The sequence below is a fragment of the Uranotaenia lowii genome, chromosome 1 (genome assembly GCF_029784155.1).
Source record: "Uranotaenia lowii strain MFRU-FL chromosome 1, ASM2978415v1, whole genome shotgun sequence".
NCBI lineage: Eukaryota > Metazoa > Arthropoda > Insecta > Diptera > Culicidae > Uranotaenia > Uranotaenia lowii.
Genome location: NC_073691.1, coordinates 88,824,025 through 88,846,684, shown reverse-complemented (window position 1 = coordinate 88,846,684; position 22,660 = coordinate 88,824,025). Strand labels below are relative to the sequence as shown.

Sequence of the window (22,660 nt, the reverse complement as noted above, 5' to 3'; positions counted from 1 at the left end):
GAAACCCGGGAAACCCCCAGGGCATCCATCATCATATAGACCCATTTGTCTGCTTGACACCCTTGGTAAGCTACTGGAGAGGATAATATTAAACAGACTTATTATCTACACAGAAGGCCGAAGTGGACTGTCGGACAGACAGTTCGGTTTTCGGAAAGGGAGATCTACGGTGGACGCCATCCGTATGGTGACAGAGTACGCGAAGCGCGCATATAAAAAGAAGCGAACAGGTGTTCGTCACTGCGCCATTGTGACGATCGACGTTAAGAATGCCTTCAACAATGCCAGCTGGGAAGCGATTGCCAAAGCGCTTCACAGGATGCTTGTTCCCAATACTCTCTGCAGGATAATAGGAAGCTTCTTCGAAAATCGAATCCTGACGTACGAAACCGAAACTGGGATACGATCTACTGCCCTAACAGCGGGTGTTCCACAGGGTTCCATACTCGGACCTGTGCTTTGGAATGCCATGTATAATGAGGTGTTAACGCTGAAACTACCAGCAGGCGTGCAGATAGTCGGATTTGCTGACGATATCGTGTTCATGATTACCGGCGAAACAATCGAGGAGGTAGAAGACCTTGCAACGGTGTCCGTAGAAAGGGTTGGCATCTGGATGGAGGGAGTTAAGCTTCAGATAGCTCACCATAAAACCGAAGTTCTGCTCGTGACCAATAAAAGAGTTGTGCCGCACATGGAGATTACTGTTGGAGGGCACACAACATCTTCGAAACAGCAGCTGAAATACCTTGGAGTAATGGTCGACCATCGCTTAAGTTTTGGTGCGCATGTCAAATACTGTTGCGAAAGTGCATCGAAAGTCATAGATTCATTGGCCTGGATTATGCCGAACTGCCATGGTCCAAAGAGTAGCAAGAGACGTCTCCTTGCGAGCGTAGCACTGTCGAAACTACGATACGGAGGAGCGGCCTGGAGCTCCGCGATAGAGGTAGAGCGCAACAGATCCAAATTACGGAGCCCACATCGGTTGATAGCCATGCGAGTTTCCTGTGCGTACAGGACCATATCAGCAGATGCAGCTTTTGTCATCGCGGGCATGGTTCCCATCGACATAACTCTGGCGGAGGATATGGAATGTTACAAAGCAAGAGCTGTTAGAGGAGTGCGTAATATTCAACGAGCAGCGTCAATGCTCAAGTGGCAGGAGCAATGGGACGCATCGAACAACGCAAGATGGACGCATAGGCTAATCCCGAGACTTTCAGACTGGGTAAATCGGAAGTATGGAGAGGTCAATTTCTACCTGACGCAGTTCCTTTCGGGTCATGGGTGCTTTAAGCAATACCTTCATCGGTTTAAGCTTATCAGCTCGCCTTATTGCCCGGAATGCGTAGAGACGGAGGAATCGGCAGAACATGCTATCTTTGTCTGCCCCAGGTTCAATTCAAGGCGTCAACAACTTCAAAATTTGAACGCTGAAAACATAGTGAGTGAAATGTGTCGCGACGAACAGTCATGGCGTGCTATAGTCGACGAAATCTCGCAAATCATGCGCGATCTGATAAGGATCAGGAAAGATGATGAACGGAGAGAGCGAGATAGTCAACCAAATTTGACAAGCTAATGAAAGGTCTTGGGCCTCGTATGACACTTCAATTCAAAAGCAACGCGATCTTAGGGCGCGGTATAACCCTAATCTGGACTCATACGTGTGGTGGGACTTAAAAGGTCTCACGTACTCAGCTACGATCTTTCCTGCAGCAAAAGGAAGCGGAGATACCATTCGGGGTGGTCGTGTCGGGATTCTAGCTTGGTAGTTTCTCAATCGGCCATGCCTTGGTGGTTAGAAATCCTGCGGAAGTGGTTGCTGTGACGGGCGCGAGTTACTTTGAAAGCGTTACCTAACCGGCACACGTTTCGAGGTCCCCGGGATAGTGGATGCTGTGACGGGCGTGAGTTATTATGAAAGCGTTACCTAACCGGCACACGTTTCGGGGTCTTCCGTACCAGTCTGAAGTTGACGATAGAGGAAAAGGAGAAGGAAGAAGAAGGATAAAGCAGAACGATGATCAAGGAGAAATTGATGAAAAATTGAGAAAGAGGAAAAGGGTGAGATGTATAAGTGCATGAGCACAGCTGTAGTATCATAGGGTGAAACCAAGGGGCACATCTGGCACACGAAGCCCAAGGTGGTTTTAGTGGGACGAACCCACACACGGCAGCAAACACCCGGCTGTTATGGTTTGAAGTCAAATTTCCATCTTGTAAAAAAAAAAAAATAAATAAAAAAAAAATAAAAAAAATAAAATAAAAAAAAATAAATAAAAAAAAGCCATCATATCCTCGAAAGATGTACGCTTAGAGTTAAGGAAAAGGGAATCTCTTCGAGGAAACATCATGTTTCATTGAGATCCTGTATGTGTTTGTGTTCGTTTAAAAAGTCGTAGATGGCAGCACTATCTTGCAGTTAAAACCAAATTAAGTTTCAATATTGATTTTCCAGGTTTATTTAGGCCGATATTCATCATTTCGAGATAGTTTTCCAACACAGTTTTATTGGAGTTCTCGCTGCAGAAAGCTTTTCCGGATTTGCAAAAAATCACCAGCACAAGAATATCCTACCACCACCAAGATCCCTGTTCATCATAACATCCGATTCAATTTCAAATCATACCAATAATACTGCTAGTCGTCTGGTCCATCCAGATATTCGCAAATGGGCATCAATTTGGTTTAATTGCAAGATAATGCTGCCATCTCTGACTTGAAACTAGAGAAATAGTGTTTAACTGTTTAAAAACATTAGTATTTTTTTTTAATTTGAAGCCTGTTTTTTTCATTCAAATTCAGCCTCAAATCTAGGTTTTGTCATTTTGCATCATACTAATAAATATTAATGAAGAAATCAAGCAGTTTGATAAAGCATTATTGCTCAAATATCAAATTCCTCAACGCTAGAGGAGCATATCTTAAAACCCTTTTTTAAAACCTTTGATAAATTTTGGAATTCTAGAAAATTCCTTAAATTGCAGTTATTTAATCAAATAATTCGTAGAAGCATTATTATTCCCTTTTACACAGTAAATTTCTAGAAATAATCTTGTTTTTGTTGAAAAACACAAGTAGTATTGTTCTTATTTCGCACCCTTTTTTCACAACTTATGCTTGATTTATCCGTTAAGCAATTCAGAACAAACTGTGGAAGAAATTTTTTGTAATTTTTAATCATTCATATTTTAATAAGCAAAACACATAGTGGTACTGTTCTTATTTCGCTTACTGTAGATAGAAAGTTCGTATGTTCTATAATTTCTAAAATTTCCAGCTTTTTAGTTTACTGGAACCATATTTATGAATGTAAAGAGTAAAAGTATGTCTATTTTTCATACACTTTGCCGAAAGTTTACATACAAATTTTAAGTCCTTCTGAAATCTTCAGAAAGTTTTTTTTCCGGTACCAATCTGGGGGTGCCGCATTGAATCATCCCATAGGGCTTTTGCACAGTGCATTAGTATAAATAAGCCGTTGGGCAAACAAATGTGACAGCTCCGTGTGAAATAAATACAAATCGACGAAAGAAATATATTTTTTAATTTATGAAAATTATTGAAAGGTTTCTTGTGTTTGGAATATTTTTTGAAACCTAGAACATTTTTTTGACTTGTGTGTGATTTTTTTCTAATTTCGGGTGAGGTTTTTTGAAAAAAAATGTATATTTTGTACAGGATACGAGCGTTTCCAGTGAAAGTAGGACAAATATTGCCGAAGTTTCTTAATCAAATTCGTGACGAAAGCTCTTAACTTCATCTACCTTTACAATAATTGTTGGCTTATTTTCCATTTTGTTTTGCTTGTTTCCACACTGATATCCAATAAAATGTTCACAAAATCGTTTCCACTTGTTAACAAATGATAAAATAATATACCTTTTTTTTAGATAAATTGAGCATTCATTTAAGGAAAAATTAACATTTTAGTTGAATTTTGCTTTTATAGCAGATAAAAACCTCTGATTAGTGCCCAACAGACCTCTTGTATGTCTGTGTAACAAAAGCCCTATACAGATTTTGATCGTCTAAGTCTCACGGGAGTGAGACTTGTAGAATTTGCCGACGACGTGGTTCTCCTGGCATCGGGCCCATCAACCGAAGAGGTCCAGCTACTCGCCACAGTAGCTATTGAGAGGGTGGAAAGTTGGTTGCGCTCCAAGAGCTTGCGTCTGGCTCACCACAAGACCGAAATGGTGCTGTGCTGATCACCAACCTGATCTCAGCACAATCAGGGACGATTGCAGCTGGACCGTGCGCAATCGAATTAAAGCGTGCGATCAGGTGGGAGTGATGATCGATGACCGGCTGTAAAAGAGCGGCAATGGCGACAGCAGCCCTCTCACGGGCCATTTCGAATAACTCAGCGATCCGCTGCAGCAGAAGGAGGGTCCTGGCGAGTGTGACCTCGCCCATTTTGCGGTACGGAGCGGCAGCCTTGAGTAGGCAGTGCAACCTGCAAAAGCTCTGCAGAGTGCAGCGGCTGATTAACCTGCGCGTAGTCAGCGCATACCGAACTGTGTCCTCGGTAGCTGCTGATGTTGTGGCGGGGGTCATGCCCATCTCGGTCTTGCTAGAGGAAGATATCTTCTGCTACGAGCACAGGCACATGCCCGATGTGCGGAAACATGCCAGAGAGGCCTCGATGTCCAACTGGCAGCACCATTGGGACAGCTCGGAACGTGGCCGGTGGACCCATTGCTTGATCCCTAATATCGGATCCTGGATGGATCGGAGACATGGAGAGGTGGACTTTTGCATGACACAGTTCCTGACTGGTCACGGATGTTTCATGCAATACCACCATCGGTTTGGACACGTGGCTTCGCCATCCTGTCTAACCTACGGGAGACATTTAAGAGACACCAGAGCACGTAATGTTCAACTGTCCAAGGCTCGAAGAGGTACGTGCTAACATGCTTGCCGTCTGCGGACCAGACACGAAAGCGGACAACATCGTGCGGAGGATGTGCGAGGACGCCAATACTTGGCGCGTGGTCAGCGATGGGTTCACCCGGATCATCACTGCCCTGCAGAGGAGTTGGAACCAGCACCAGTCCGCGATCGGTGTAGGGTGACTCCTTCGTCGGGGAGCATCTGAGTAGTGTGCGTCCGACCCTGGCAGTAAAGCATACAAAGATAAGACTTTACCTTCTGCGTATGCCGAGCTGCTAGGTACGTCGCGCGTCTGTGTGTAGGATCACCTCCAACGTTACCGTCGCGGAGTATCCGAGTCGAACGCGCCCTCTGCGATGGAGGCTGTGGGGATAAGACTTGACCTTCTCCGCAGTCGAACTCGCAAGGGGAAGAGTATTCACGTCGCGGAATACTCTCGGGTAGAGTGGTCTCACGTCGCCGTCGGATGAGCCACTCGAGTCGGGTAGGATGACATCACCGTCGGGATTCATCTGAGCCGCAAGCGTCTAAGACCCGTACGTGTGCTGTGACAGGCGCGAGTCTAGGATAAGCTGCTCTCGATTCGGCACACGGCGGGCAAAAAGCCTAGGGTTTCCAGCCAAAAAGGGAGGAGGAAAACCGGACCACGGTCGGAGTAGAATGCCCTTTCGGCGGGGGGCATTCGAGTTGTGTGCGTCCGATCCTAGCAGTAAAGCATACAAAGATAAGACACTACCTTCTGCGTATGCCGAGGTGTTAGGTAAGTCGCGAACGTTGTGTAGGAAACCTCCACCGCCGCGGAGTATCTGAGTAAAACGCGCTCCCTACGAGGGAAGCTGCGGGAATAAGACTAGACCTTCTTCGTAGTCGAACTCGTAGGGGGAAGAGTATTTACGCCGCGAAATACTCACGGGTAGGATGACTTCACGTCGTCGGCGGGTGAGTCACCCGAGTCGGTGTAGGATGAATTCTTCGCCGGGAATCATCCGAGTAGTTTTTCGTAAAGCCCCGAGGGTGTGCTGTGACAGGCGCGTGTCCAGGATAAGCTGCTCTCGATTCGGCACACGGACGGGCAAAGAGGAGAGGGCCTCAAGCCAAGCCAGGCGGAGCCAAGATCTCGAGTCGTTAGAGGAGAGGTCATTGGTCTCTTGCAGTGGTCTCGAACAGAGGCGGAGCGCACAATTTTCGTGGAAACCAAGCTAGTCTCGAGTTGCGAGTAAAGGCCGGATCTCAAGTCGTTAGAGGAGAGGTCCTTAGTCTTGAATCGTAACAAGAGGCAGGGTATATATGCTGGAGTTTGACTCGAACTAGAGTTGCCGATGAGCGCTTAAGCGCGGACACCAAGTCCCATCTCGGGTATAGCCTTCGTTGCAGGTCCGGGTGGGAATTATGGCCAGAGGCCCCAGGTGGACTTTATGGCGTAGGAGTACTTAGTATCATGATTCGTCCAATTGCACCCATGGACCCAGAGTAGCATACTGGGGGGACTTGGTCGCTCGCCGTGCCTTGGAATGCAATCCGTAAAAAGGATTTACCACTTGGGTGATCAACTAGTAAAAAAAAATGGTCATTAGAAGGTTAATTAGGATTTATAGATTAAAATTTTAAAAACATTCTGCGCAAAAGTAAAAACATTTTTTTTGTTCCGCTTAATTCCTAAAGACATATTTTGTGCTTTACTACAGTTTGGTATATGTATATGGTACTAAAACTAGGATAAGAAGCTGAGAAATTTGTTTTACTAACCTGATGACACAGCGAATCGATCCCGAGTGCGGACTCCTTGTGGCTAATGTCATCTTCCAAAGAATGTTGCGCAGCCCGGCAATCGGCCAGTTGTTTAATAATGCGAGCCAACAATTGCGACAGTTTTTCCTGACAAGATCTTAGGTTATCGACTTCGACCAACAGGCTCTTCTCGACGTGATCGTGCACCAGTTCGATGCCTTTGCGCGATTCCCGGTGATAGAGACATTCCTGGGCTATGTGCAGTGGTGGCTCCAGATCTTGCAGTGCCTTCTGTACGTTGCGCTTGGTGTCCGTCAGCTGGGCGGATTCAGCGATGAGTTTCTCCAACTCCGTGGTCAACTCATTGCGCCAGAAGGTTATGTCGGTGATGCGTTCTCCCAAACGCCTTGCAGCATCTCGTTGACCTTGCGAAGTTTTTTCATCGGTTTCACGCATCAAACGAACTGCTTCGGATCGAACTTTTTCGGCGTAGTTCCTATTTTTATCCGCATCGGAGTACGTTTGCACGTTTGAAGTGGTCCACTCATTGGGTGTGTAGCGAGTATAGAGGGCGGCCCGGGCGGCATGCTGCGGATTGCGTTCGAATCCCGTCACCAGGTTAGGAAACGTCACCTGATCCGATCCGATGGCATTCGGAGTGTAGGACGATGCGACCAGAGCATTGGTTATTGGCTGCTCATGGAGGGGCGTAACTTGAACCGCTTCGTATCCCATAGTTGGGCGCCAAGGATGTGACCGAGGCGTTTGATAAGAGGTGCCCGTACGAGCCGGAGGACCCGAAATTTGTTCCATGTTGTGAGTGGCGTGGGTTGTGGAACTCCATGGCTGTGGAAGTAGAAAGGGAACGAGTAAGTTAACTGCAAAAAAATATCGAAATACCGTCAACTGGGACATTATGTAACACTTTTCAACTTCAATGGCTTCTTAAAACCTTGTGTCCACAGATAATCATACCACTTGTACATAAAAAGTTTTAAGGTTGATAGGACATCAAATTGACGTAGTCAGAAAAAATATTGGTTTCACCAGTTATTTCTAAATTTACAAAAGCATGCAATCATTGCAAACATTGCAACAAACTTTGTTTATAATGGAAAATCAAATGAAAACGTTTGAAATTATACAGTTGCGTTCAAAAAAGAATGAAATCGCGTGAAGCTGCGCACCCACTTCCAACTTTGACAAGCTGCCATTTCTCTCTCGGTTGATATTTTTCCATGAAAATTTCACACAATCTAGTCCAACTAGCCAAGTTTCGTCGAAATCGATGAACGTGATCAAAAATGGTGCAGGATTGAAAATGAGGTTCATTATCGCCCAGCAGACGATTTCATTCTTTTTTGGACGGATGTTTATATGGAAAACATCGTAATCCATGTATTCTTGGTTTTTTTTTCACAAAATCATAATTTATCACAAAGAATGTTGTAAATTGCTAAAAACTTCATTCGTACTTTGTTTCGAAAGAGAAAATGTTTCATAATTAAAATGACAGAGTTTCAGAAATGACCTGTTAACTATACCGATAAACAAATTTGATCCACAATTAAAGCGAATACTCTATTCGCTCTTGTGTTTCACTACCAGTTCTGTTGGAACAATTTCTGTTTCTTAACAAAGCAAGAATAAAGTTTCTATCAATTTACAACATTTTTTGTGATAAATTATGGTTTTGTGAAAGAAAATACCAAGATTACATGGATAACGTTGTGTTCCATATAAACATCCGTCCAAAAAAGAATGAAATCGTCTGCTGAGCGATAATGAACCTCATTTTCAACTCGGCACCATTTTTGATCACGTTCATCGATTTTGACGAAACTTGGCTTGGTATTAGATCAAACATTTTTACATCTTTGGACCAAATTTCAAGATTTTTCAATGAAAATTGTCAAAAATAAAGCAAATTTAGTGAAGCAACTCCAAATTTCCCTTTTTTACGGGAATAGCTGTATCTTTGTTTTCCGTCATTGTAAAGACTTCAAATTTTGTGAAGTGTTAGTTGGATAATTGAACTAGATTGTGTGAAATTTTCATGAAAAAATATCAACCGAGAGAGAAATGGCAGCTTGTCAAAGTTGGAAGTGGGTGCGCAGCTTCACGCCATTTCATTCTTTTTTGAACGCAACTGTATATATGTATATCTATATATATAAAAATGAATGTTTGTCTGTCTGTCTGTTTCCTATAGACTCGAAAACTACTGAACCGATCATCGTCAAAATTGGCATCTGGGGGTTTTTGAGGCCGAGGATGGTTTCTGTTATAGTCAAAACTCCATCCGACTTAGGGAGGGGGGGCTTCCATACAAAATTTGTAGTTTTTCGAAACAAACTAAAGTCATGACATCCATTTTCTCGAGATTTTTTCTTCCTTTGGGCGGTTTGTTTTTCGTCTCCATGGTCGAGGCATCCGCGTCGCGAGCCAACGTCGCAAAAATATAGTAACCATGGCATAGCATACTGATCAGTAGGAATATTTTGGCGCGTATTTCTCAACCAAGAATATTTTCAATGCAAGGGGTGGCGCTGTGAAGCCTTTATGTGATTTTTTTTTCTATTTGATTCCTAGCTCATTTGTACAGCACATGGTTATGAATGACACCTAGATGAGACCCAGATTGACATTTTGCCGATCGAATAAAACATATATGTACATTTTTTTTGCCAAAATCTGAAATTGAAATGTCATGGCATCGATTTTTAGATATATTTTTTTCTTTGAGGGGTTTGTTTTTCGTCTCTATGGTCAAGCAAACGTCGTCGCAAGTGGATAGTAACTAAAGCATAGTGTTCATTGATCGCTGGAAAAATTTAACAATCGGGCGCCTGTTTCTCAACCAAGTACCTATGTTTCTTATGCACGTGGGGGCGATATGCAATCTAGATGTGTTTTTTTCTTACTTAATTGCACGTGGTAATAAAAATGACGCCTAGATGTGACTCGGATTGGTATTTATTTATCCATCGAATCAAAACCAATTGAAAGATTTGCAAAAAATACTTCCATATTTAGTTTGTGTTAATGTAGGCAGCATTCGACTTCTCATTCAAGGAACGTTAGAACATGTTCAAACGTTCAACTTTTTCTGTTAAAAAAAAAGAAGAGACCATATTTAAAAAGGTTTTTTTGGGTACAGAGAACAAATTTCAGATCTTGAAAAACGTTTCAAGTTTCAGTAAATAATATATACCATCTTTGAATTGCAATTCAGAACTACAGCCGCAGCTCTCATTTCAAAGTTGTTGGTTCTGAAATATGATGAGGTTTGATTTTTACAAATTACATTTATTTTCGGAAGGTGTAGCAAAGCACAACGGGTCAGCTAGTAATGCATAAAGCACCAATTGCAGTAAGTTTTGGTTTTGTTCGAATTAAATTTTACATTTTTGTTATCAAAAGTGTTTTTAAACAAAAAGCATAAAACACATTCCACCGTGACGTGAAATCCCTTTTTCGGAATTTTTTGAACAGTTATCATTTATGACCAAAGGGTGAGTTAGCCTGCCCGGCACCTATGAGAACCCCCCTCATTATGCCTCCGGGTCGGCTATCCGCAATCTAGCTAGCACAAGAAAACACTGAGCTTTGTGAAAACGAACTTAACCCGTTTGTTGTTTATTGGGTTGATGGGTCGACAAGATGGTTTCTACACCCATAGAAGAGGTTGCAAAAATCCAATGCCTATTTAGCAAATCTCTGTGCCGATAATGCCCTGAAATGTGCACTGTGCCGAAGACGGTATGTTTGAAAAACCGTAACTGGTATAAGGATTCGGCTCCCAACTAAAATGATGCATGACCACTACATTCAAGCGAAACAAGAAAACATTTTATGGGATTTCGTTCCTATTGGATAATTCATCCCAGAAACAAGAAAATAAAAATATAAACCACAGCGCCCGTAGGGAGAATCGAACTCAAATCACCAACCATATAGTCTTGCCAGACCGACATCTTAACCAGTATACTGTTTGAGCTTCATGCAGGAAGAGGGATATTTGTCATAGGCATTCTGCCACCGATCAATCACAAAAGAAACGCACGACAGCGGCTTCCCGGCGTTTGGCCGCCTTTCAAGGTAGTCCTTTGTCTTGCGATGGTAACGGAAAAGGGAACGGGAGTGAAGGAACGGGAAACCCATTGAATGAGAACTGTGCTTTGTTTACTGCCTGCTATTACAAACACACGCTACATATACACAGCTGCCAAAGCCGGGCAGCTTGGCCGGTAGTTGTTTGCCGGTAAATTGAAGCAATGTTTTTGTTGTTGCTTTTACTACATACACACGCACAGCTTAGCCGTGGTTGTTTGCCCATGGATTGAATTGAAGCAATGTTTTTTTTTTGTTGCTTTTACTGCATACACACGCACAGCTTGGCCGTGGATGTTTGCCGGTGAGTTGAAGGGATTGAATTAGAAGGATGTTTTTGTTGTTGCTTTTGCTACATTCACACGCACAGTGCTCGGTTCGCCGGCTGCCTGGTGTTGGCCGGTATTTATTTCCATCCTTCTTCGTCTTGTGATGCGATAGGGAGGGACGTGAAAGCGTTTTTATTTTGTTTCTTTCAGACATACGCAATTCGGTTAACTTGGGAGATTAATGCCGGTGGGAGCAAATCGAATCAGCACCGGTCGCGTTATCTTCTTGTACCAATGATGCTATGTAATTGACTACACGCCATTGGCACAGAGGCTGAATTTTGGGTGTACCACTAAGATTCCACTATAACATAGGCTCTTCCTACCTTGACGATGACTGCCAATGATGAACTCCGGGGCTGCCCCAGCACCTCACTCCCTTCCGCCTACTTCCGTTGAACTACGCTGCGGCGCAAGGTGAGTAACCCGGTCGACTTTTGGCGAGATTCTTCTTAGGCTGACCCTTCCGATTTCCGGACCACCAGGTGTTGACGGTTACCTGGATGTGGTGTACTGTCGGACCACCCGGCGTTGACGGCTGCCTGGGTGTGGTGGGAACTGCTACGCTGTCGTGACGGGGCCTCTTGGGATTTGCCTAGCTTAACTGTTGGCTTTCTCCAGACTAGCTGCAGTCCTCCAGTGGAAGGGTTTAAATCCAACAAACATAAAGGGGTCCTGTTGGCGCAATGGGACAAAACGAAAGTGGATTAGGAACCATTCCAGTGGGCCAGTTCATCATTCCTTAGGATTCCGGGGCGGTAATCACGTCTCACCTGGTTGTAGTGTGATTATTTTTCACTGTACGCACTATCGGTTGAACCGTATGATATGGACGTTGTTTGTGGAGTGATTGTCGTAGCTGTAGGTCATCGCCCCGGATCTGAACTTTCGGCTCCGTCCTGGGATTCCGCCCCATTGCGCGGCTTTCGAAGCCCGCCTATGGCTGCCCACTGCCCATCTGTGCGTTTCAATCAGCGCCCTCTGTTGGTCAGCATCTTACTCGACCATTACCTAGCCATTATTTGCGTATGGCGTCGGTGGTGTAAGGTACGGTCCGCCTCCACTCCCCACAGCGCTTCCTGTGCACATTTACATTTATGTCGACGATTTTCACTGACCTTGGGCTTCTCACCCACGGGTTACACATTCTAGAAGTCAACTTATTTATTTGAAAATAAGAAAAAATGTAGTGAACGGTCGCTAATTGAATTTTCTTAAAAATGAATACAATTTGGCCATTACAAAATTTAGTTGTTTTGTTGTGATCGATTACTTTTGTGACGTGAATTCACGCTAGAATTGACCATTTTTGACTTCAGTACATACAACTTTGATTTCCTGTTCTCTCTGTGGAAATAGAATATCGGTATCAACTTCAGATGAGTTGTAGAAAAACAATTACCCACAATTTGATGTGCCTATCTTCTCGATTGAACAACAACGAACGAAGTTATGCTTATTTGAAGTTGTGACGTGAATTCACTCAGTTTAAACAGAACAGGGTAGTTGACTGAATTCACGTCACGAAATATCAAGTTTTTTTGAACCATTCTTTAATGCCTTCAAATTTTATGTACACATTTAAAAACGATATTTGGTTTTTCCCACTTTTACAATCATAAATTTTCAGTATCTACACTTGACTTTTTTCCTCATTTTGATGGGCACTTACTTGTATAGCCACATATTGAGGGATTATACGTTAAAATTCCTACTGTTTCTTAAAGTCTTCATTTAAAAATTTACTAGTTTTTCTTTATTTGAAAATAACAAACTTTAAAAAAATCAACTAAATTATGTTCGATTTGTAAAATTCCGACCATATGGAGGGTCAAAACAGCTTTCAGAGCATATTTCCCTAATGAAATTTTAAAAAAAATCAAATTTTGTGACGTGAATTCACCCATTTGCGCTGTTGTTACTCAGCTAGATTCCAATCGATTTCTATAAAATGTTTTAGAATCGTCTTATCAATTTTAAAGAGTATCTCATTTTTTATGTCAGAAAATGTCAAAAATTTCTCGTAAAATAAACAGTTACCTTTTTTGTGAGGTGAATTCACTCGAAACAATCACATTGGATAAAAACAAATTCTTTTCTCAACAAAATAAAGCAGTGTTCAAAAAAATTTCTCTTTTTTTCGTTGGTTTTGTATGATTTAAATTATCAAAATTATAGACAAATTTTAGATTTTTTGATACGCGAACGAATGAAAATCACTTTCAAGCGGTACAAGCGCGTGGAATGAGTCATAAGGGTGTTGCATACATTTAGGGGCAAAAAGTATTACACAAATTCTACTACACTAGCTGAAAACATAAAAATTAATGTTTTTAATGAAATTTTAAATTAACAAACGCGTTATGCAAAAAAAAATCTTATTCCGATATATGGAAACGAGATTTAAAAGGTGAATGTTTGTTAATGCACATATTTTTGGTATAAGATAATAAAGCCAACATATAGTTTGTAGATCCATCCGTCTACTGGTTAATGTTTTTGACGGCATCGAAAAATGTATAAATTTGAACATCCATTGCTCGATTATTAGAGTTTTCACCCCCGCCCCCGTTCACACGGCCTTGAATATAATGTAATATATTAAAATAAAAATTTAATAAGAGTTGGGACCACAACTTGTGGTATACAAATGTTGCATCTACCTCTGCTGTTGGATGACACCCCGTTTCCATTTGCAGGAATATGTTTGTTTTGCATCACGCGTTTTTGAAAACAATTATTTTTTATGATTTCAGCTAGAAGATTTTTTTGAAGTATTTTTTATCCCTGAATGTATACAGCACTATTATGCTTTTCCTTTATAAACAAACATTTTTGACAAAAAAAAATATAAAATTTAGTTCGAACAAAACCAAAAATTACTGCGATTGGTGAGATATGCGATATGACATCACAAATATTGCAAAAAGTAAAAATCCATTAAAGTTTTCATTTGATTTATCATTAAAAACAAAATTTGTTGCAACTTACTAATTTTTCTTATTAGGATGAAAATCGCCTGTTTTTTTTAATTTAAAAAAAAAACTGGTGAAACCAATACTACGTCAATTTGATGTCCGATCAACCTATAAACTTTTGATGTACAAGCGGTGTGATCATCTGTGGACACAGGGGCGGTCCTAGAGTTGGCTCTTGGGGGGGGTGATTTTCCAAATTTTCAAAAATCAGTCAATAAGAAGGGTCGTAAATATCTGGCGGAAAAAACGTTTATTTTGAGAAACAGAGTGGTGGATGGAGGAGAGAGGGGGCGGGCGGTGTTTGCAGTTACAAATGAGACTTGTATTTAGTAGGTTTGTATACTTGTAGGTTTGTAATTTGAAAAATTTGAAATTAAAGAAAAATACAACTTTTAACAAATTCCCTCATTATACTTATTTCGATATCTTTAAAAAAACAATCTGCGAATCTTAGATGTTCACTGCAAAAAAGTGTTGATAAAAAGATTATTTTCGTAATTTTACATTTTGCAGTTTAAAAATTATAACTTTAAGATTTCTTTAAGAATTTTCTGGTATAAATGTTATTTCTCAAATTAAAATTAAACACATATTGTTTAAGCAAAAAATGTAAAAAAAATCTTCAAGTTATCCACAATATTTTTACTGGGAATCTTCACGATTTCAAAATAATTATTTGAGAAAAGTGTTTGTTAATAATTGCTTTGAATTAAAAACTAAATATTTTATAATTTTTCTGAAGTATTTGGCTGAATCGTTGTTCGAAAGTATCGAATTATTATTAATTCTTGTTTAAATTCTTCATTTTTTTAATTTAAAATTAATTCTAAAATAAGATCATCAAAATCATATTCCTTGCTTTTGGAATTCATTTTCATTTGTTTTTTCTTGAGTCTCAAGCTCTCATACTAGATTCTGCATTTTGTTGGAACTGAATCCAAATAAAAAGTAACTTAATTGCAACGAATATTAATGAAAAAAGGGAAAAGTTGAATTTTTTCTTCATGCTCTCAATACTTTCAAACTTTTTTTATAATGTTTGAGTTAAAAAAACATATTTAACAAAGAGTCTATTTCTGAAAGTTAAAACTATTTCAAAATATCAGTGAAAATTCATAATCGATTGCAATTGAAATAACCAAACTTTCAGATTCAGAGTAGATTTTTAAAACCTAAATATTTATGCTGGATTTCTACTCAAAATTTTAATATTATTGTGTAGATGAGCTAAAAACAGTATCGGCTATATAGTTGGTGTGAATCTTGAAATCCAGCCTTGTTGGTCAAAAATTAAAAAAATATCTTTCGAATGTTCAACTTGATTGAGTGTTTCTCTTGTTTCCTAGAAAATAGTCAGTGATTACGGAATAGTTTTATCACACCTGGTAAAAATTGAAAAATAGGCAAGTTTTTGGAGCCTATGTTTTAAAAATTGAAAATTTCTAAACTCGATTTCAGATTTTATCCATCACCTCTAGTTTCAGAAGTAGTATTTTCAGTATTTTTCGAAAATTGAATAGATATCATTAGAGATGTACCGAATAGTGCGAAGGACGAATACCAACTATTGGCCCTTTTCAAATATTCGGTAAAACGAATATTTTGAACATGAAAAATCGTCAATAAGCTTAAAATGGGTTCATAAGTACCGTCTGCATCACCGGATATTCTCAGTTTGAGATGCATTCTGTAAATCGGAGATTGCAATGAAAATTAAACCAAGAAACGGAAATGTAGTAGTATATGTAGGCAACAAAATCGAATCTGTCCACGTGGTATCTGGACGGCCCCAAAGGTAATTTAAAACTTAAAGGCTCAAGTCTTTTTCACTTCTAAAAAGGCTCGAGATATGTTGATCTATCAAACATGGAGCCAAACCGATCTGTAATAACTCGTAAGATAATTAAGTTATGGTCGAAACAAGTTTGCAGGCATTTATTGTATATCCCGGCTATTTGGTGAACATTATCAAAAAATGATCAAATTATGGCTTAAATTTTAACGAAGTAAGTCTGAAAAAACATTTTCATTAAATATCCAAAAAGCGAAAACAATTCAGGAGCATTTAATATAACTTATCAGATTAGCGATACGTTGTTTGAGACAGAGATACGCACGAAATTAAATTACATGTTTCGCATGATCCCAAACTTTTTGCCGATACACCATACTGAAGAGTGAGCTCTAACTTTTGATCGACAAGTTAAGTAGCTGTTTTATCTGTTTAAAGCACTATGAAAATTTTTGGACCAAATTTAAAAAAAAATGTATTTTGACATTTATGAAAAAGATTCAAACGCAACTCGAATTTTTAAATTCGGTCCACCGGTCGGGTCGATATACAAAGTGCGATTTATTGGAAATTTTCCAACTTTCAGCCAAGTTTAAGTCATATTAAGTTACATTTGCCGAAACATACGAAAAAGGTTTTGATCATCGACATTAGAATAGCAATATGTCATAAGACCAAACAAATTTTCTTGTTTTTGAGGGGGTGATGTCAAACTTATGGCCGGTAGCGTATATGGTCATCAAATTCTAATTCAACACGGTATAAGTACCTCAACAAAAGTTATTTGATGAAATTCGTTCCAGGGAATTGCAAGTTACAGCTGTTTTAGTTTGGCGGACCGACTTTTTTTCAATTTTAAGTTATTAAGGGATTAATAAATTCTTTTATTAAACAAACACCCCCACGGAGTGGAAAAATTTGAGAATTCGAAAGTACACCTACTATGAAAAGTTCTTTGTTTTTATATAAAATCCTGCGTTTTCGAGTATTTCGTAACGGTTTTTTGGCGCTTGGGGGGGGTGATCACCCCGATCACCCCCCCCATAGGACCGCGCCTGTGTGGACATTATGTTTTTAGAAGATCGCCTAAACTGATGCCGAGATGTTTTGAAGCGCAACAAGTTGAAATTCTTTTTTTTTCAACCTGCATATGTCGTGTTGTTGGACTATTGACTGAATTTGTAGTGGTCACATTAATTTTAAATCGAGGTGTCAATGGCGCTTATGACATACACCTATCTAAGGTTTTATTTATATATTTTATATTATTTATGTAGTAAGGTCTGAAGTAAGGTTGCCAGATTGCCCAGTTTTATCTGGGTTTGCCCGGATATTTAAAACAAAATTTGACAAAAGCCGGCCGGCCATGTTGCCCGGACTTCATTGAAAAAGCCCGGTTTTTGCCAAGATTTATTTACTTAATTTGCCAAAATAAACAAAAAAAATTGAGTTGTAAAATATTTCACTTATGCGTAAAAAACGAATTTTTTTGAGCAAGTTTCATAAAAATAATCATAAAAAACTTTTTGAAAGCCTAAAATACGATTTTGAAAATGTTGGTAGAAAAAAAATGAATTCAAGTATTTTTTTTGTGATTTGTGTTGAGTAATTCCTTTATTCTGACCAAATTTTCCTGGATATTGCCCGGATTTTTAGTCGAAATTTTGGAATCAAATGCCCGGAATTTGCCAAGTTTTTAGATAAAATAGCCTGGATTTGTCCCGCCCGGCTGCGTTCAGCTTAAATTCTGAGAACCTTAGTTTTAAGGAGTAAAATTGTAGGATAAATTTCAATCCTGAATAAAAACAATTCTTTTGTATATTTTTTTTTAAGTGGATTTCGTTTTCAGGAGAGCCTTGGAGGGAGATTTAATTTTAAACGGTTTTTTTTAACAAATAAGGGAACAATTATTTCGATACTTAACATATACATACTTTCAATTGTTCATTCTATTTCAACTGCAACTGCAACGCAGTTTTATTTGGAGCAACCAATAAATCTAAGCTCTAAACCTAAACCGTTCGCTGATTGATTTGATGAATAATCGATAGCCGAACATCGCAAACACTGCACACCGTCAGGCGCTTTGCTCGTTTCGAAAAACATCAACAGTGCCAGAAATATTGGGTCAACATTTTCGTTTGTTTGGTACCTTTATGTATCTATGCCGTTTTGCAATGCCGGATCCAATCCGAATCGGAAATGGCGAAAGTCTTGCTGGAAGTTTTTGTTTTTCAATTTAGGTTCAAGTTTACCGGGTATTTGTTTTAGTTTTTAACTAGACTGTTTGAAACCATATCGTCAGCCTATGATAATCAAAAGGATGTGACCAAAAACGACCTGTACGTACAAAAAAACTATGGCAAAATAATTGACAAACAAAAACGACGAAGTGGCTAAATTCATAAATAAAGTAGGTATGTGTGCAATCGAACTTTTGCCATTCAATATAATCGAACAGGAGTTTGCGGGTGCCTCTTTTTTTGGGGATTCAAAACTTTTTTAATATCGTAGATTTTTATCAGGTGTCATTGGGAACAGGAAAGTTCTTTCCTTTTTTTGCTTATTTTTACCAGCACCTGAAAAAGGATGCAAAAAAAATCCTATACTCTAAAGCTGCGAATGATTTCGAAACGTGGAGACCTTCCAAAAGGAGTTGGCCCTGTTTCGTAAGCAGCGAAAGCAGCAAAGGTATATGGCCACCCTTTTCTTGAGCAGCTTTCGTTGAACTTGCGAAACAAAATGATAGTATTTTATTTTACTTTGTTCATCCCTGTCCCGTGGAAGTGAAATTTGAATATATATGTGCACTCAATTGTTATTTCGGGACGAATTCTGGAATGTGTTCAGTGACGAAGATGTATGCACTGATCTAGCTGAGAAAGCAAGGAGAAGAAAGTTGTCTGCTGGATGAAAAGTTTTTGTATTTTAAACTTTAGGGTATAGAACTAACCCCGCTTTTCCGAGTTAGTCGGGGCAACGGCCACCTCGGAAGAGTTGAACCTCGGATTACACGAAAAAAAATTGAAAACCCTATTTTTTTCTCTGGTTACATATCATCCAGGCGCAAAATACATGGATTTTGTACGCTGATTAATCTAATCTGAAAGGGCATCATTAACAGAAGGGTTAGATGAAACATTTGTACAGCGCAACACTTATTTAATTTTTATTTTAACATAATGTAGTAAAGTTATCATTTGATGATAACTAAATGGTGACAGAGTTTCTCACATCGTGGGATAGTTTTTTATCACTTTTGATTCTCAAAGAATATTTAACCAAAAACGAGCAATAGATGTACAATTTTTTACATTTTTAATGACGTAAAATACTTCACCCAGTATGACGGTTTGGCACCTATCAACTGTATATTGCTTTTATCATCCTATACCAAAACTGTTGGTGTAAAATTATTTTTCGGACAATCACCAATTTTTTAAAATAAATATTTTTATGATTTAGTTACCGTTATCAGGGGGAAGATCGATCACTTTTTTGATATATTTCGATTATTTACTGTTAAGGCAATGGTATGTGGCATGTTGCATATTTTTAAAACCAGTACTGAACTCCTATGAACGTAAAATATGGTTGCGGAAATTTATTACACTACTTTGAATTTGACTTAAAAATCAATTTCGTCTCTGTTCAGAATTTGATGCTTTGGGGTAACATTGATCAGTCTCTATTTGGACGGTTTTAACGAGTTTTCTTGATCATGAAGGATACAAAAAATCTTCATAATATTCAAAAATGCTAGTTTATCAATTTTTCCTTGCTTTTTAACGTTTTCTTTTAAAGCATTTCTAATCGAAAAAAGAACAATGATACTGCATACATTTAGGGGCAGAAATTACAACAAATGTTTAATAGTTTTAGCTTTAAAATACAAATGAAATTTTACCTTCAAACATTCCTCTAGGCTCTCCCATTATTTCCATTTTCATTTTTCTTCAAAGTTAACCATTTGATAGGGTTTCTATCCATTTGTCCAATACGGACTTACTCTTGGGAAATGTCCTTATTTTTTAAATATCAAAAATTTATCATTAAATGACTACAAAAATAGCACTCTAACTATACATTTACAACGAAAAAAAAGTTGTTCTTTCATATTCAACAACCCGTTTGCTTCTAAATTTTTTTTGGTATCATCAGGAGAGCTGTTTGTTTGCGAACCTTGGAAAAAATAGATACCTATTATAAGATTTTGATATTTGACTAACAGAAACAAATTTCAAATGCAAACCAAATTTTTCCTATTTAATACTCAATAAGTAGGTTTTCAAACGTTGAAAACAATTTTCAGAAATTCAATTTATAGATTTAGTTTTTGATGATAATGTGGAAAAATGTGGTCAAAGTTGTGAATGTGATCAATGTTACCCTGTTTTGCGGTACCAGTCTGGACTAAAATGCAACGAAATGCAAATCAAAGATTCTCCTTTCAAATCGCTCTTCAATCTTTCAATATGCTGGGATATGATTATATGCATCACGCGTTTGTTAATTTCAAAATTTTATACATCCAAACATTATTTTTTATGATTTCATCAGGGATCAAGTATCCTCACTCTCCCCTATTATTTCAGGTCCTTAAACCTGGGGCTTAGATTTTTTTTGGGATTTTGGGATCAAATTATAGTCCTTTTTGATTGATAAGTGCTCGATTTATGCCAAAAAAACTGTACAGGAGACCCCCTCCTCCCTTTTCTGTTCTAAAATACCCTTCCATGTCAAATTTTGTTCCTTTTGCTGAAATTGCACAGTGGTCCAGAACAAACATTTATCGTGACAAAATTAATTACGCAAAATATATACGTTTTAGACAAATTATGTCTTCTGCAAAGTTGTTTACAATCATAAGGGCCGTATTTTGAAAGAATAATTTTTAAGGGCGTGTCATCCTCCTGGGAATTCATAATGCTTATTTCTTTCAGGAGCTAGATAGAGCAAAAATATGTTCTACAATGTTGTAGATTTTAACTTTTTAACAATCTTTGCTGAACACATAAAAGTCGTACGATGAAACGTTTTCATTTTATAATTTTTTAAAGATTTACATATAAGAACGTGTCGAAAAAAACAGTTTTTGATCAACTTTTTCTAGTGAAGTTGTACAGTATTAATGTATTCTAAACAACTGATCAGCATAACAATGCGCACGTTTTTCTCTAATACCGTATTTTTTTTCACCTGGAGGCAAACTAGAGGCAACCTAGGTTCGCTCTAACTGCTGTCATCGTGCTCATTTATTGCTCGAGAGGCAACCTAGGTTCGCTCGAAAAAGGGACGGAGTCGCCCTGAGAAAAAAGTCAGTTTTGCGAGAAGTTCACCAATACTCTCAACGTTGTTGTCAAAACATTAAACAGCTGTTTTTGGCTGAAAACAAAACAGTTGAAATAATGAACGGGCAAATGATTATTGCCGCGATTTTGAACCTCTCAGCCAAGCAAAATCGTACTATCTGCAGTCCAGTGCAATCCGGACACGAAAAACGGCAATCCGGATGTGAAGAACCGAATGAAGAAATCCAGAAGGGAGAACAAAATGACAGCTGCATGTAAACATTGCGCTCGTTCTCACGCACACCTACGTATGGAATAACTCGAAACCCGAAACTTGCTTTTTTATTCTGACGATTCCAGAGCCAAATCCGGAATAAAAAAAAATACGCCATAAGATTATTGGGAGCTATTGTTTCATTTGCAAAAGTTAGAAGCACAAATGTATTCAAATTTGACCATTTTTGAGCTGCAATATCTCTGATTTGTGCAAACCTAAAAATCTTAAATCTATTGCAAAATGAGGCATGAGATATGAATATTCTGTGCTGAAAAAATTGGTGAAAGGTTTTTCTTTAAATTTGAGATTTTTAATTGAGAAAATCGTAATTTTTCATGATTTTACAAAGAAATTTTATTCGATTTTAATACTTTTTTTTTATCAGAAACACAACCAGTACCAATACACAAGCCAACCATTACTCGTGATATTGTTTTGAATTGTTCAGCTTCTTATTTTACAATGATCCTTAACATTTTATTATTTCTATAAATACTTGGAACAAAATTAACGAAATTCAATTGCTCTTAGAAAATTCAATTTTCTTAGAGTGAATGAAATAAGTGGTTCAGAAGTAATCAGCAACCTTTTGAAGACATCTTCGATGTTTGCATGCAACCCTACTGAATTTACGTGCATGATGTTCTCTGAAACGTCTTATCGATTTGTTCCTTGTTTCCTTGTTAAAATACTTGATAACCCCTGACTTTTCCCAACAGGCATTGAAATAAACCCATCATCAGTCTCGATTCCTTTGCAGTCGATATAAAGAGACTCTTGATCTTTTTAGGAAGGTCATCGGATTTAGACAACTTATCCGAATCAACGGTCATCTTTAAGTGGGGTTGCGATGGAAGCTCAAACCACTCGAGGTACGAGCAAGTAACTTTGGATAGCAACGCGGATGGAGACGTTGTAACGTATAATAATGATTCCCATGTATTTTCTTGTTCTTTGGTGCCACAACGTGTTAGGAACGAAATTTGTACATATTATACATGACGAATAATGAATTATTCTTTCAAAATACGGCCCTTATGATTGTGAACAACTTTGCAGAAGACATCATTTGTCTAAAACGTATATATTTTGCGTAATTAATTTTGTCACGATAAATGTTTGTTCTGGAGCACTGTGAATTGTTCTCGAGATATGCAATAAAAACTATTTGGGAGCCTTAGAACTCCCTTCCTATCTTCCAATGGAAGAAGGAAGGGTTTTCAAATAACCAAAGAAATATTTTTCAC

The 22,660-nt window shown here is 38.7% G+C and overlaps 2 protein-coding genes across 3 annotated transcripts in view; both read right to left on the bottom strand.

The window, feature by feature from the left end:
* Positions 1-22,660, bottom strand: part of LOC129738816 (tektin-3-like) — a 61,623-nt gene that overhangs the window by 22,687 nt on the left and 16,276 nt on the right. For both annotated transcript variants that reach the window (XM_055730114.1, XM_055730115.1), the window contains exon 2: positions 6,652-7,479. In XM_055730114.1, the coding sequence (XP_055586089.1) occupies positions 6,652-7,479 (828 nt within the window). The remainder of the gene's footprint in view (positions 1-6,651; positions 7,480-22,660) is intronic.
* On the bottom strand, positions 11,421-12,157 carry LOC129738817 (uncharacterized). The gene is made up of 2 exons (XM_055730116.1): positions 11,849-12,157; positions 11,421-11,750 (listed from the first exon to the last, which is right to left on the bottom strand). The coding sequence occupies exons 1-2, from the start codon at positions 11,989-11,991 to the stop codon at positions 11,528-11,530; spliced, it is 366 nt and encodes a 121-aa protein (XP_055586091.1). The 5' UTR covers positions 11,992-12,157; the 3' UTR covers positions 11,421-11,527.